General features: G+C 37.3%; 1 protein-coding gene across 8 annotated transcripts in view; it reads right to left on the bottom strand.

Moving 5' to 3' along the window:
* The window catches only part of tshz2 (teashirt zinc finger homeobox 2), a 161,916-nt gene that overhangs the window by 65,203 nt on the left and 79,414 nt on the right, over window positions 1-17,299 (bottom strand). For 7 of the 8 annotated variants that reach the window (XR_015777391.1, XM_088081772.1, XM_088081774.1 and 4 more), the window contains one exon: window positions 15,811-15,981. Coding sequence is in view for 1 of the 8 variants with exons in the window: in XM_042492271.2 (XP_042348205.2) it covers window positions 11,984-12,023 (40 nt within the window). In the remaining 7 variants the exon portion in view is untranslated. Of the gene's footprint in view, window positions 1-11,983; window positions 12,573-15,810; window positions 15,982-17,299 lie in introns of those variants that run through there. The other variant, XM_042492271.2, reaches the window with a different exon arrangement.

The raw sequence follows: 17,299 nt of genomic DNA, 5'->3' as shown, positions 1-17,299 counted from the left end.
ATTTTGCGGGGTATTTAGTGAAATTAGTTCATCTTCACGGAATATCATGGCATATAAAACGCTGCAGAATAATATTTTTGGTTTCCCAGCATTCATTTTCTCCTCTAAATTATACCATTCGTCATGCACTCGTTACAAAGACAGTCAATTTTGAACCAATTCCAATTGCCTCTAATTTTTAACTGAAATAATACAAGATGCACATTTTTCATCTGCCTGACATCCATTGACTTTATTATTGTATGGAAATGCCAGACTGCGGCTGAATAAACACAAAGAAAAGTCAACATAATTTTTTTGCAATGAAGTCTATTCTTAGGTCTCAGAGTTATCAAAATCAAAGTCAAACAAACTATAAGCACTTATTTTTTTAAATACTTTTTAGTTTAGAGTTTAAAAAGTTGTTTATTTTGCAGCAGATAAACTAAAGGGCAGCTCGCAGGTAGCACAACGAATAAGTCTGATCATTTTAAGTAGCGGTGTGAGTGCACACAGACCGAGCCATAGGCTACAACACCGACATGTTGTGTGCTTCTCCTTAATCAAGTTGTAAGTACAACAGAATTATTCTACATTCATCACGGACACCTAAGCTGTCACTGCTGTTTAATGAGTATCAATTAAGCTGTTTCAACAGACTAGCTCAGCACATACTGTAGACACAAACAGGCAGGCGCAGCCCTGAGGAGCAGCCTCTCAACACAATGTGGTGCAGAGTCTCTGAGGTAGTTTAGGTGCAGGATTAGGGCTGAAACAGAGCAAATGTTGGGCGTGTTTTTAGAACACAACCAAAGAAAGCCAAATGTATTTTTATACATAACACATAAATATACGCCAAACCTTTTAAACGCTTTAATCTTTTTATATGCTTGTAAAATAACCTGCTCTTTGTCTTTTTGAGAAATAAATTACACTTTTTAAAACATTTTTTTTCTCTGAGTGCATTAGTGGTGTTGTGATAAAGTGTACCAGTAACAATGATAAACATAGTATTTAAAAATAAAATACTGACATCAGGCAAGTAATATAAATAGGGTAATATTGTGTAAATAATAATAAATAATAATTCAGCGCCTCTTACATCTTAAATCATTTCTTCGCACTCTCACTTTGTCTCCTTTCCCCAACATCATATTGAGTTTAATTTTCTTCTTGTATGATTTTGTACAGTTATGGTTACAGAGAGAGAGAGATCTCCATCTCCCTACACCCGTATTTTGAGTGTGTGTTATTTACCATAAAAAAGGCGGACAACATGCACATACAATAAAGTTAAAGTTGGATTTGACTGATCGCATTATTTATTTACTTTCAAATGATATTGCAATATCATAATCGTTAACACTTAAGCCATGCTAATCACAAAGTGAAAATCTGTTATTGCGTCAGGCCTAAATTGGATTTATACAGACTTTTTTTCTTTAACCATGTTTAAACAAGCAAATGTTGACTGTTTTTCTTCAGAACACAATCAAAAAAAGCCAAATTTCTTCTGGTTCATAACACGTAAATAAACACCTCACCTTTTTTAACACTTCAGTCTTTTTCTAGGCTTTCAAATTATGCTGCTCTTTGTTTTCTTTTTAAACATTTCTAACATATTTTAAAAAACTTTTTTCTCTAATGGCTTTAGGGATGTTGTGGCAGACTGCACCTGTATTGTTAATAAATGTGATATTAAAAAATAAATATTAACATCATGTTAATAAAACACATGACATAAATAAAGGTAATGATAAAAGTTAAAGATGAATTTGTCTGATGGCATTTTTTATTTATTTGGTTTTTCACATGATGAAATGTGATATCATACTAGCCATAAAATGGATTTATAAATGCCTTTCCCCCCCCTTTTTTTTTTGCTTTAAGCATGTTTGAACCTTTTTTAGGAACAATACTGCTGATGTGCTTATGCTGTATCATATTTGATGAAACTTGAAAATAGTTTATGCGTGAAGGTTACAACTACTGAGAAAAAGTATAATACATTTTTAAAAATCATTTTATTATTTAAATTTTGCCCACTTTTGTTGGTACTGTAATTTCACATCATTATGATACACATTATTGTGCAATCAGATGTCTATTAATCAAAAGCATGTCAATTAAAGCATTCTCAGTAAATATATAAAAGGTTTACAGTGAGCCATATTGTCATTCTTTATTCATGGCCATATTTTGGCTCCAGCAAAAACATCCAAATTGCACCCTGGAGGTGTCAGGGGCCGAATGTTAATGCATCTAATAGGGTGCGTGAGCCACTGGACCCCCTGCCATGAGGAAAAAAAACAAACTCTTTACTGTTGTCACTTTACAATTCAGTTTGACATTAAAACTTGTTTGCTGCTCACAAAAATTATCAAATGAGCCATTCAGTATTTGAAAGCTTCGCTAATTAGAAAGCTAGAGTTTCTATCCCCCGAATCAGTGTCTATTGAGAGGAGAGTTTGTTAGATAACAGCACTGAAAGCATTATCAACACATGGAACAATTAGCCAGCTAACATGCTGCTAGTTGGTTTCCAATGCAGTTGTACTAATTCAGATTGTTACTAAAGTATTTCATGTCGTTTATTCGTAAATTAAGTTTTCTGTGTCTGTTTCAAGCCACGTGTTGGATTACAATTAAACAAATAAATTGATGAATTAATTATTAAAATGGTTTCATTAAATGTAATGAAACCATAACATAGTCAAACTAAAGGTTAACTACCATTCAGGCTTTTTCAAAATAATTTATGATAAATTGGTTATTATATTTGATGGTTTGGTAAATCTAAAATCAAAAATGTATTACCAGCCATCCATGTTATGTTAAATTTGACCTAATATTTATTATTCTTGTGTGCTGTCACTCAAACAAACCAGTTTAAACCAGCGAGTTAAAGGTGTTCAGATGGAGTTAATTGCAGGGCGACAGCTGTAAAACACCTTCAACTGTGATTATTCCTGCTTGTTTATTTTCAGGCACCGTGACTATATAACATGCATTATACACATAAACAAAGATCAGAAACAGAGGAATCATTCTGCACTGCAATATGGTGAAATTTAGAAATACATTAGTTTGCTTTGACTGGCTGATTAGCTGATTCATTTGGACTGATGGTTTGCCAAAGCCATTTAAAAACAAACCGACAATAGCTCAGTACATTCTTGATTGGCTGTAATAACAGGCGCATGTTCAAGATTTTCTGCCAGAGTGTGACTGAATTGCACAAAGTGTGAAAGCCTCAGTTTGACCCCGCGCAGAGAGACAGAAGATCACAGGCCAGGAAGGTCAACGGAGCCGGTGAAACATTGACTTGATTCATCAAATTAGGTCCGATGTAATTGCGCTGCATGACGACTCATAAAACATGTCGGCTATAAAGCTGTCAGGAAGCCATCAGCTGCGTGCTAAATGAAGTTACAAAAGGTGCAAGGTTCACAACTTCATACAGTGCCAGAGTTAAGTGTCCAGGAGCACTTCCTCTGGTCGTAACCTCACTGTGTGCGGTAACCCAGGCGATCAGAAAACTGATATATGCTGTGTGTCTACATTTTGAGGTTTGCCTACAATCAAATAAAGGCAGATTTTGCATCAGTTCATTGATTAAATGACTCTTTCTGTTCTGTCTTCCTTTGTGTTGTGGCGAGGACATGAGGGCTCAGAGGTTGAGCCGCATATGTGATTTTTAAGTAATGTAATGGGAAATGGGAATGGGGTAAATTCGAGTATTAAACTTCTTTTTGTAAAGGCTTCATGATATAAAAACAATTAATAAATTAAAAAAAGTAAAAGTCATGTGAATACTTTTGATATTTTGTTTGCAAATGAGTCACGATGTAAATGGGAATTGTAGTTTCATTTAATTTTCATTAAAAAATAAAAAATGATGATAATGGGATTTTTGCCGGGCTTTACCAAACAAGCATGTTCCTTTATGTCTGGAATATTATTTGTATGATTTGTAGGCTGCAGTATCTCAGTAGCAACACAAACTATATCAAAAAATTGCAGCTTCTGCAATTTGGCCATATTGCAATTTTGATAATATTTAGATTAAATTTGCAGCCCTAACATTTATGCACCAATTTATCATGGGATTGTCTTTATTTTTGTAAATGGAAACACAAAATTGAGGCGGCAAGTGAAAGTTCAAAATATAAGAATATAATAAAATGTAAAACAGTACGGCTTTTAGGCATTCTGTATTACTTTAAAGTATTTATTGTCCTGTAGATCAATTTTTTTATATAATGTTGACATGATTTACTCTTCAGTCTTGTTTTGTTAAGGGAAATAACATCCTTAAATTTGCATGTTGCACCATCTATCAATGAAACCATTCACTTTAATTTATTTGTAAAATAATGTGAAGTCATGTTCACAGAGAGAGACAATGGAGAATGTGGACAAGAAACTGTTTTAAGAATTTGTTTAAGTTACTGATTGGTGCACATTTTTTAGTCATTTTAGAATCAGTATGCTCAGTGGGATTTTTTTGGCCGACTTTTTCGGGTGGACAGTGCACATCTGTTTCTTCTTCACATTGCATTGTTTGTTTTCTTATTGTGCAAATAAACCGTTCTCATTCCGTTCTTTGAGATTTTTAACATATTAATAGGGAAACATGATATTGGATTTTGCAGATATTTTATCATTTTGTCCTATATCTGATACAAATACCGATATATGTACATATTTTTTTCACCTAATTTCAGAGAACATCTCTCGTCTCTCCTGTAGTGGAGTTAGCATTATTATACCTTCTCTTATCATGATGGCTTACTGGCAGAGACGGTTATAAAATTGGATGCTTTTTAAAATGTACACACTGAGCAAAATAAGAAAACTCATCGAGCTTAGGTTATGTATAAAGCACATGCAATATATATATATTTTTTTTAATATTTTTAAATGAAGCTGTAAAAAATCATCCTACTTTAGCAGGTTTGGATTACACTCTCCCTGAGACAATCCAGACAATAATCACAACTACTGCAAATCTGACCTTTTGGGACAAATTAAAGTCACGTCATTCAAGCATCATGTTATTGGCGTGTCATATCGGCAAAAAATTTAATTTTAGGCCAATGTTGACATTACATTTTAAGCCGACGCTCCAATATTATTGTGCATTCCTAGAAACTGCGCTTTGACCAGGACAAAATAGGCCATTTCAGAAAGTGGTTGAGACATGTCCCCTTCGTCTCCAGTGTAAGTGACACCTCTGAATATGTGTCACTTAAATTAAAAAGTGCTTAATAATTCTTCACTTTGCCAGAAAATTAGTTTTTTTTCTTCAGGCCAATAATCATTTTCCTCCTGATTTGACTCATCAGCTCTCGAGGACTTAATGCAACACAGCCAAGATAATTATTAGTGTAGACTGCATACAAACAGTACCAGTGCTTCTGAATGCATCCTATATCACTGCACTATCACAATGGAATCCCCTGTTGTCCAAAACACACCTCGACAGAGACTTAATAAACAAATTTCCAAATCTCCAGAACACCTGAATGCATATTTAGCGGGCTGACCTCTCAGAGACTTGCGGAGCATGCAGTGTGAAGGCAGTTTACCTTTGTAATTGTTACAGATCACACCATTAGCACAATATTGTCATAGCTCCTGCTCCTGCAGTCGGTAGCAGCTGAGGGTTAATTTGCATAATAAATCTTAATTGAAGCTCATTAAGGATTAGATAAGAAGCAAATCAGGTACACCGTGGATAACTTAAGATTAATGCTTTCTCTGTTTTTTGGCGCCCGCATGATGAAGGGGAATGTCATTCATTACCAGGCATTTTGCATCATTGTGTGGTATATTCTACAAGTTTTACCACAAAAATCTAAATCGGGACCTTTATAGTTTGCACGAATTATGCTTTGAATGATCCTCAAAGGAGAATTAAAGCAGCACATGAGCCATACACCTCAGAAATCAGAGTACACTGGTTGTTAAAACTGCTAAGGATTTAAAATACTTAAATATGATACGGCAACCTCATTCAAAAGCATCTCAGGTTCGTTTAACCTGATCCGGCTGTGATTGTTTTTCAGCCATATGGCCAACATGTATGCCCTCTGACTGACTGTACATGTAGGTCAACAACTACAAGATGGATGTCCTCGCTTAAATCTTCTTGACTGTACGGAGAAACAGAGATGACGTGCTCTTGACAAAAGTGCAGATGATATAAATTACTGGGGCATAAACTATGGCGGGAATGGCTATCATTACAATAATACAAAGCACATGAGGTGCGGTGCATTTTACCATAAACCATATAAAACACACCAAACCTCCTCCATGTAATCAATAGCAGGCCCACAGTGCTACTGTCTTAACTGTAAGCTTGCCTTGCATTCTTATCCTCTAAATCCACATAAATGAACAACCCGAGCTATAAAGTCTCCTCCCTGTTTTTCCTCTGTAAATCATTACATCTGTGGGGACCTGGACAAAATACCATAACATAATTTCTTTTGTACTTGGGATGTCTAGCAGAAATAATGAGTTTTAGCCTGCTCGCAATAAACTCTCCCAATATTCTAGTTATTGTCAGACTTAATGAGTAAAAAAAAAAAAAGAAATCATAACAAGAAATAGTCTCTTTTCTGCAGTGATGATCACATGGAAACATTATCCACATGAATCACCCCGACGGCATATCAAATTGTGTCATTTGCCTGGAAACTAGTGCAGGTCTCAGAGGGAAGGCAAGGTGAATGAGCAGTTGCTGTAGAGAGGTGCAACTCTGCACAGGCACTTGCTTTGAGACCAATCATAACAGGCTGTTTTTTCCACACAGGAGAGCGCAGAGCGGAGGAGAGAGATCACTGTGCTGGAGGGCACAGGAGTCTTGGTTCTTATCACCTAGACAGTGCACCACCCTGTCTGCCTCTCACGCAAACAAAAGCCTTCGCAAACTATTAGCTATCTACACCTGTCACCTAACTGGCATGCGGGAGGAAAATGCGATGAGATCACACTAAAACCACCTGACTTTGTATGCCTCTTTTTTCTCTCTTACTGTAGTAAGAATATACAGCATGAAAACTAGCTGATGAGGAGAAAGTTATTAAAGGGTATCTCTATGGGGAACGCCTGCAAGTGAGAAAATTGCAAGCATTGCAACAAAGTGCAAGTATCTGGTTTGGTGTGCTCATAAGCCGACGAGAATTTTTCAAGGCTGGATTTGATCAAAACTAAACATTTGCCTTGTTGACATCAATCCAGAGAGATACAGTGAACTGAAAAACACAAAGATTTAATGCCCACTAATGATAATATCACTTTATTTAAGGCAGATTTTTGCTCTTAGTATAGACTAAAAAAAGCTGACAAAGTGACTGAACACTTACAGTGCGTGGTATTAAATGGTGCTTTTCACCTCTCATTGTACGGATTCTGATATGTTGAATATGCACAAAGTCCCATTTCTTTCCATGCCATTAAAGGTACATGAAGAGCAGCAGCCCATGCTCCTACAATATTACAATTCACGTATCAAAACGATCAAAATGGCAGAGTAAAACTACAGTCACAGGATTTTCAAGGCCAAGGGGCTTTGCCTCATTGTTTTAATTTATAGTGATTTCTAGTAAGATTTTCTTCTTGTCTCTCTTGCAGCTGTACATTTCAATGCTGGATAAATGTGAAGCAATCATCTGTGATCTGTGTTCACAATACTAGTCCAAATGTTAACTTGATTACTTAGATACTCAACTAGTAACACAACAGCCAATGGGAACTCTCAATTTGCAGAGTATGCGGAGACGTAGGGCTGAGCATTAAAGACGTAGGTTTTGTTTCAACATTAGGGAAGACACATGAAACTTCGGATCTGGGGCCTTCCCCTGGGACATTTTAGAAGTCAAACAGCTAAATTGGGGCTGCAACTAACATATAGTTTCATTACTGATCAATTATTGTTAATTACTGTATATCAAAACATTGAAGAAAATATTTCCTAGAGTAAATCCAACATGTCCCAAAGTCCTGTTTTGGCAAAGATGTTTAAATGTTTAAATTTCCCGCATTTTTGTGAATTTTTGCACATCAATTTTTGCCTTTTATGTATCAATTTATGGTGGAAATGTCCTTGATTCCTTAAAAGTAAAAATCCAAGTTTTTTATTAGAGGGGTCAAATGTAAATGCTCAAAATATTAAGAGGGACGTGTCTCCTGCACTCCCCCTGAAATGTACGCCAGTGCTAGGCAATATAGTGAAAATCAGGTATCGCAATATTTTAGATCAAATACTTCAATATAAATATTGCGACATTAGGGTTAGGGTTGACTATTGCTGCTTTCATAAACAATTTACAACATGAAATTGTTGATAAATAATCATCATTGATGTGGATATGGGTTAAGGCAAATAACAGTATCGCTAGAGTAGTCTGCTAAGTTCAGAAAATTACATTATGTTACTGTAAAGCAGACTTTAAAATCAGTAAAAAGACAACACTTACATTAAGATATCCTATATATATATATATGTGTGTGTGTGTGTGTGTGTGTGTGTGTGTGTGTGTGTGTATCTAGTCTCATATCAAGTTGATATAATGCCAAGCCTAACAGAGAAGCTTGGAATGACTAAAATATGAGCTGCCATGCACATGATTGCAAAAATGACCAAAAGATAACAATAATAATCACCATCTTTATAATCAGAGATGAAATGTAGCCTTGAAAGACAAACACTTAAATTAAAAAAATAAATACAAATCTTTGAATTTAAGTCCTGTGAGAGCATCATTCTCTTTCTGATCTCAGTTTGTAACAATGGTTAAATAAATTTAAGCAAATCACAGAAAAAAAGAGAAATGTTGTTATAATGGCTGAGGACAAAAGAATAGTGTTGTGATACAAGCAAAAAAAAATCCAAGAGGGTGGTAATCTGGTATTAAAAAAATAAAATAAGACACCCTTGTCTTTACTGCCATTTTCCTCTCAGCTTTTGTCATTCAAAATGGACTTCCTTTTTCCACCTAAACTGGATAAACAACATCTGCCTTGATCGTAGGATGTTTTCTGAACAAACCACTTAGGAGGAATTTCTGCTAGCCAATTCCCACAAGCTGCTGTCAGTCACTAGCTGGCACTGCAACACTTAATGCCTTTGTCTGTTCTCCAATTTATCTTGTTAACAGCAAATTGGGCTAACGGTTTGAGGCACAGAGCTATTGTAAAAAAAAAAAAAAACAGTAAGAGGAATACTCCCACGGCCGCGAAATAACATATGGCCCCCTTCACTCAAAAATGCATCCAATGCACTTATAGGGCTTTAGGTTTACACCATATATAAACCTGATACACAAATTTCAACCTGGAATCTGCAGCCTGATGGGCCTCTGTCTTAGTGGTGCTTTCTCAGTGATAAAGCAAAGGTTTAGTGCATCCTATCCTGCACCGGTGAGTAATTGGCATTTTAAATTACCATACAAACCATGTTTGCAAAGACACTAAATCAGATACAACTGGCCTTTACTAGTACGTCTGTGGTCTCACGTTTACAAATATGTCTATTAATAATACAATTCCCAGAGGAGATTACAAGCACCCTGGATGCCGAATGTCCTCTGAATTAATGCTTGAGCTGGGAATGGTGTTTTTGTCGTTTTTTTTTTACATCTTGCAAAATGCTATTTCCCCCAAGAAGGATACTGCATCTTTAAGAGCCGTACAAAAAAAGGAGAAACCTATTCCTTTGCATCTTCCATGCTCTTATTTCAATACTCCTCTCTCCTTGTTCCCCCTCCACACATCATTAAACATATTATTATAACATGACTGTCAGCCTGCGTCTCTCTTCGCTCCATTCTTGCTCTGCCAGGTAATCAATTTGTCGTCACTCTCTGTAACCCCAGTAAAGTCATCAAGTGAAATGAGTTACAGCTGCAAAGAGCCTTCAAGAATACAGGAGGAGGGGGAAAAAAAAAATGAACGCGAGAAAAATGACAACACAGCCCAGGAATATTCCACCGCTTGATAGCACATCCCAGGTCTTGAAGATGAAATATTAATGCACAATTTGTTTATCTGCAGGCCCACATCTCTCCAGTGCCGAGCTGTTAATTTTCTATCGGCACAGACAACGGATCAGTCAGTCATGAACTCTTCACAGCCATTACCGGGAGACATTTTGATTAAGTATTCCTAATGTAGTGGATAGGAAAGAATGAAAACACTCTGCCTGCCAACTTTTGATTGACCATTAAGCCACTGATGAATGTGCCTGTCAAAGAGGAGACAATTACCTCAACAATGAAGAAACTCTTCTGGAAGGCTTATTTCTCTATAGGGCTGACACATTTACCAGAGTACAGGCGAGGCAGCTGAGAGCGTGTAAAGGGATCACTTAGGCATCTTCTCAAAAGTTCTCTGAATAAAAACTGGGGGCATTGTTTTTAAGAAAAGGGGGCTTTTTGGAAGGCTGAAATGTGGGAAAAATATTTAGTGTATGGCAGCGAGTGCCTTTGTGTGTGTGTGAGTGTGTGTACATGTGTATGTGTAAACTGAGAGTGTGCTGGGCAGATAAGGGTCTCAGTATCTTAAGCGGGTATAAAGAGACGCTATTATTGGCAGAGAACAATCGCCATCTGGTTGCTACATCCGCAACCATAATAAAGACTGATAACTTCTCAACACACCACAACCAAGTAATTGCATCCTCATAACGCTGAAATACCATTGATCAATCTAGTTTTAATCCAGAAGCCTCCATCATAACGAGGCAGTTTTTTGGGGAAACATAATTCACATGAAGCGTAAGACTGCAAGAAATAAGGTCAAGTTTGACGGGGATTTTTGTGACCTTGTGAATGTGAAAATTTCTCGAGGGGAAGTTCAGCATTTTGAGGGAAATAATATGAAAAAAAGATGTGTTCTGTGAGACATTTTGGTGTCTACATGCTGAGATTTAATGTCCCAACAGAGACAACTCTTACAGGATTACATTATGAAAACACCAGCGTTCACACGCACATACAAAACCAGTTTACAGTTGACACACTGGCCTAAACTGTCTGAGGGCCTCCTTGAAGATGAGATTATTAATTCAACAAACAAACTGAGCATATGGTTGAATTTTCTATATTACCCCGCTGACCAAAAAGTGAAACCTGCATGTTGTGTAGGTGTGTGTGAGCGTCCTCTCCCTGCCAGCAGCATGGATGGTGTACATTTGTGTGTCTATGTGTGTGTGTGTGTGTGTGTGTGTGTGTGTGTGTGTGTGTGAGAGAGTGTAACCCATTCTCCATTTGTCCATAAGATTATGAAGAGTTCATACAGAGTTCATCTGCTACGGATACAGCAGCTCCACATCTTTCAGCCCCTCTGTACACTTCAAGAGGGTCAAATCAAACACACTGAGCAAGGTCTTTTTTTTTGGGAAACTGTGAGTGAGAAGCTAAACTTTCTGATCAATGAATGAAAAAACGACTCCTGACACGATTACCGAAGAATTACTACACTGTTTTTGTGTCTTTTTAAAATGGTAAAGCTCCATTTTATTTAGTGTTATTATTGGTCTTATTAATTTAACTGCAGATGCAGCTGGTGATGCTGCAACTTCACCCCCTATTGTTTAAACATTTGACTTTCTTACAGCAGTATGGTGCCCAAACTGGGGTCCGGGCCCCTGTGGGAGCACTTGAGAGGATGACATTGAAGACAGCTGAATTTTAGAATTAATAAATCCACTATAAACACAAAAGATACTCCATATTCTCACCACAGCACACATTTAGTTATATAACAGTAGCCCACTAAATCCTAATCAACTATAAAAACCTGCTCATGAGGGGCTCCTCGGGACAATATCTCTCTAAATACAGGGGTCTGATCTAATCGGGGGTCCCACATGATAAAAGTTTGAGGGGGGAACCCTGTGCTAAACGCGAGCTATCCACAGAAGCACAACAAAGATAATACATAAACATTACACTCATATTTGATTTGGGAAAATGTAATAAAAATCGCTTACCCGCAGCCCGTTTGGGCGCCTGCTGTTTCCTCCGTGGCATTTTTTGGAGTCGCAGTTCACTACTGTGCCCAGGTGAAATCTGAATGCGGTCTACGATAGTCCATGCATAGAGAGAGAGAGTGTGTGCGAGTCTTTATTTTGGCTCTCGGAGTAGTTCAGTCTCTCTCACTATGAACAAAAATCCAGTTAGAAATCGTGTTCAGGAGGGGGGAAACAGATGTTCAGTCGGGCTTCTTTCACCTTCTTCTTCCTCCTCCTACGGGGGGCGAATCGTCTCCTTTCACCATCCGTTTTTGTCCATCAGTGCCACATATGTTGATCGACGTGTGTCAGTCAGTCCCGCGGGCAGTTTTTCGGCGGATAATATGTGGAGGGAATGCGCGTAAAAAGCGTTTGGTAATGGTACAGTATATTACGCACGGTGCAGGCGAGGGGAGAGGCGATGCCAGCAGACATCGATCCATAGAACAAACTGAACATTAAAAACTCCTCCCTCCTCGCCTGGACTTGATGATGGCAGCGAGACATTTGTTACACTAGATAACCATGAGTTTATTAAAGGAACAGAGGCCAGGGAAAAGAGGCAGGAGCTCAGGCTGTGTGCTGCTGGGCTGCTGCTCTCTATCACTCTCTGCTCGCTGCCTTTTTCATGCAGCTCTTTTTTTAAACGTGTGTGTGTGTGTTTTTAGATCCCTTTTCTGCAGCTTCCGCTTTGCTCGCTAAATAAAAGGCATAAAAGTTTGTAAGATTTTCAGCACAAAGAACCGCTGCAGTCACGAACATCAGTGACTGCGTCGGTATAACACAGTAAACATGCTTTATGGGAAGGAAAAACCTGCTTATCTGAACGTGTTGCGTTTAAAACCAGATTACATGTGTTCATTAATCTGCTGTTTCCAGCGGTGTCTCGTTACAAGATTCACAAAACACGCTGAATGCGACTTGGGAGTTCTGATAAAAAAAACATCATATTTGATAAAGTTACTTTTAAAATGCTATTTGTCACATGTGACTTCACACTGACCCGAAATATAATATCAGTGGTGTAATCTGGTTGTATTTGTGTCACTTTTCAACGATCCTTTATTCAAAATAGGCTACTGCAAATTAAACATTGAGATTTAAATGTATGATTATCTCACCTAACACTAACGTATTTTGTCTTTACATAAACTTCTATTTATATTTATATTATTCTGTCTATATTGCCTTAATTTCTCCTTTGTCAGTTTCATATCTATTTCTGATCTGATTACTGATTTAAGGCATCAGTCAAACTAAAATCATGTGTAACTACTTAATTTTGGGGTGCAACTAAAGTTTAGTGTCATTATTGATTAATTAAATCGATAAAATATTAGAATATAGTCAAAAAATGTCTACCAAAATTCACTTAAGCCTAACATCACATCATTAGATTGCTTATTTTCCCTGACCAACACTCGAAAAAATACTCACTTTACTATTAAACAAAATATTCCCAAATAAGCCACGCTACTTTGGGCTACGTGTTTTGGGAAGAAAGCAGGTTTTGTTTCAGGACATTTATGAAACAGAGACTTCTGTCAGAAAATTCTGAGCAGGAATCACTTAGTTTCCCACATTCTGGGAAATTTTTATGCATCAATTTCTGCCTTTTCTAAACCAGTTGCTGGTATAAATACCTTTAATTTTTATCAGAATAAATGTCCTTTGCTACTTGCATATTTTTATTAAGGGAGACAAATGCCCATGTTTTAAGTATTAAGGGGGGATGTGTCCCTTTGTCCCCTCCAAACTCTAGACTTCTGCTTTTTGGGCATGTCAAGCGCTGATAATTCCTCGAACCCCATTATTGTGAAACACTTGACCCCAAATATCACTGCATTTTTCAGTTTGGAGGAGAATTGAATAAATCTGTTTATCAGAAAGGCAAAAAAAAAGCTACATTTCCATCTCATTCTATTCAACTGGAAATCAAAACAGCCTCTTTTATTTATGCAGTAAGTCAGAGAGATAAAGACCTCTGAAATGTGAAAAGGTTAGAAAAGGTCAGGGGTCTTGCAAAAAGTTTTATACAACCAGATCCCTATTTATAGGATACATAGAAACTTCAGCCTAACGCCTTTTCGTGTAATAACAAAAAAGACCTTTATCCAGGGCCGTAAATACTTTTTTTAATATGGGGGTACCAATTTCACTTTCATGACATGTTCTATGACCCATGCTCCTGAAAGTCTGGGGGAATTACCCCTAAAAGACATTTTATGAAACTGAACAGCTAAACTGACCATTTTGGCGCATTTTCAAATAAAAATCTTAGACCGGGGTTCTCAAAGGTTTGATGACAGCGTGCCATTTTAGGAAGCCAAGCAACAACTTCTGCTGGGGTGCACAAACCAAACCGAACTGCAGTTCATCGTAAAACTACAACTAGTAATGATAACAACAAATGGCAATTTGACAATAACTATTAGTTGCATTACCTTTTTGTGTTACCTTACTTTGCATAGCAGATTTTTTTTCTTTATATGTTTAATAATATATTGCGGGTGGGGAGCACTTTCAGCATTTTCGAGTATTATATGTTATATTTATATGAAATATACTATAATTACTGCATAGCCTTTATCTTACATGAGTGTAGCGCTAAGACATTAAAAAACATTCATAGTTTGACTCAGTCTATAAACTAGCATCTTGCACATACGTAGTTTTGTTGTTTGTTTTGTGTTGTTTCGTTTTTAATTTTAGCAATTACAATCAATTTAGATGTAATTATATCCGCTATTTGCTCATTTTTGTAGAGGAATGCATGTATGTATGTTGATCATGGAAGAGACTGGAGGTGGGATTGGTGAGAGGGTTCAAATTGGGAGATGTCACCTGTAACTCTTCACCTTTTGGCGATGAATGGGAAAATCTAAATACATTTTTTTTTTAACTGATCAAAACAAAAAATGCTGAAACATTGGAATATTTATAAAAAGTAATTATGTAATTAAATGATTTTGACTGACTAATTACAGCAGGTCTAATTTAATGTTATTCCCTAAAATTAACAGAGTAAATCAAGTATTTTACTGGCAGGTACTGCAGTATTTCCATTTGTCAGTGAGAAATACGTTTAACTTTTAAGTTATGTGTACAGAATGAGATTTGCAAGTAACAGACACTGATAGAGGTGGAATTAGTGTAGCCAAATTCTTCTATGTGATTGAAATTTTAAAAACGTTTTGCTTTGATCCTGAATTTAAACGTTTACGTCAGGATTAGTAATTTTAAATTAATATTTTTTTATAATACTGAGAGTAATTTTTACGCTACTCTAATTTTGGTTATCATCCTGCTCCAGCTCAACACTAAAGCCTCTCTTCCTCTTTAAAAGCTACTCATGACCTAATCAAATATGAAGTTGAGGTGATGGATGACTTCATTTCAGAGAGACAACACCCCTTAGAGATCCAGGCTCGCCCCGCATTACAAATGGCTTCCTGATAATATTCCATCACCCTATTTTGTGTCTGTCACTCATTTCGCCAATGATACCAGAGACCTCCCGTGAACTCCACCTGAACCTGGGCGATCAATCACAACGCAGATCAAGCTTGAGCCATACCTGTCTGACAGCTCTTAACACCCCGTGTGTACACAAAGCATGCGTGTGCGGTGACAGGCGTTAAACCGGCAGCGCCCACCACCACCTCGCCTTATCTCTCCCAGAATGGCCTCGCTCTGCCGCCGCTCACTGCATCCCTACGTCATCTCTGCATCAACTGGCCCACACTTTTATTTTTATAAAACTTTACGGTCCGCACTTGTATTTCAAACTTTTTTTTCCTACTCACCATTCGTGCATCAGTGTCAGCGGCGGATTCACGTGCAGATGGTGGAATTTTTCATCCTTTAAGTCTTGATGAGCTTTTTTCTCCCTCACATGGTTGCAGTTCTCATACCTGGCTGCTTGAGGATTTTCCGGGATACAACTTCAACAGATTTCACTTAAGTGTGATCCTCGGCTGTAACAAAATGTGACAAACATATGCCTTGTTAGTGCTTTTTTTGGAAACACCTGTGGCTCTTTTTGCAGTGTAGAAGCAAAAATGCAGCTCAAATACGGAGAAAGTAGACAAAAACTTAATGTCTGTGAACTTTGATCTGTTTTTAAAAGAAAAAAGAATAAACCTGAAGTGGGACTAAAATTTAATATTTGAAAAAAAATTATTATTTTGATTAAATAAATCTTCCTAGTTACACTAGCTGATATTTTCCAAAAACGTGAAACCAGATAAGTGATTCTTTTATCTCCGATCTCATCATGAACTGGAGCCGCTTTTCCGACAAAAAAACAGAAAGCAGAGTTTGTACATTCTTCAAGTGTTTGTTTGAGCTTTTACACCCATGTAGACTTGAGTCCCAGGCAGCTCTGAAACAGAAAATGTGCCCACATTCTTTGGAAGTCACCCATGGCACTTCTGGAGTGTCGACATAATCAGCCTTTAATTTATTGTCAACGAAGCAGCTTCAGATTCAGGAAGAGCCTTTTGATGGCAGCCAGAGTTTTGACCTCTCATCATTTTAGCTTTGAGGGAGTTTGATTCATCTTCACAGTCTATTCTGGACCGTTCAGAGGTGGTGAAACACTGAGGAGTAGAGATTCAGGTTCACCTTGAATGTTACGCCTCACATACAGTTAGTGTAGTAACCTGACATAATAAAAGTACAAGACAGACAAAACAGAGTTTCAGATTGTGTAATGTCAGTGTATGAAACTAAAATGTGTAGAATGATTTATTGTGTTTTTGTCTTCTAAGTTCAAAATATATTTCAAAGATTTAAGGCAAATCACTGCAGAACGCCATCAGTATAAGAAACTGTATCCCTACTTCTTCTTATATGCATATATAACCCACTGAGAATAACCGGTGGACTCTGCGGTTCCCCTTAAACCTGCTGGTGTTGGTATCAGTACTCAATACTTTTAAGTTATTGACCAAAATAACCTGAGTAGTATTGACACTTCTCCAGTCAAAGTATACCTGTATGCGATCCTTTTTAGTACCCAAATAATTACTATTTGTATGTTTTTCCCCCAAAGCCAATCACTACAAGCATTCTTCGATCTAATGCACTGCTTGATTGTTCCAGTACCGCCGCAGCTACAACTTAGTTTGTTGTTTTTGTCTGAAGCATGCAGCTGGTTTCCGCAAAAAAAGCTCTAAAAACAAACTGTACACTACCTGTCCTGCACAAAATGGTGAAAGCTAGTGGACGTCGGGAGCATTTAGCAGTTGAACAGCCAGATATTTCCCTCTGGAGATGGTGAAGAACAAAACA

Source organism: Plectropomus leopardus, chromosome 9 (genome assembly GCF_026936395.1).
Source record: "Plectropomus leopardus strain MGB_pleo_1.0 chromosome 9, ASM2693639v1, whole genome shotgun sequence".
NCBI lineage: Eukaryota > Metazoa > Chordata > Actinopteri > Perciformes > Serranidae > Plectropomus > Plectropomus leopardus.
The sequence above is the reverse complement of the archived record's forward strand: the minus strand, read 5'-3'. Positions and strand labels throughout refer to the sequence as shown.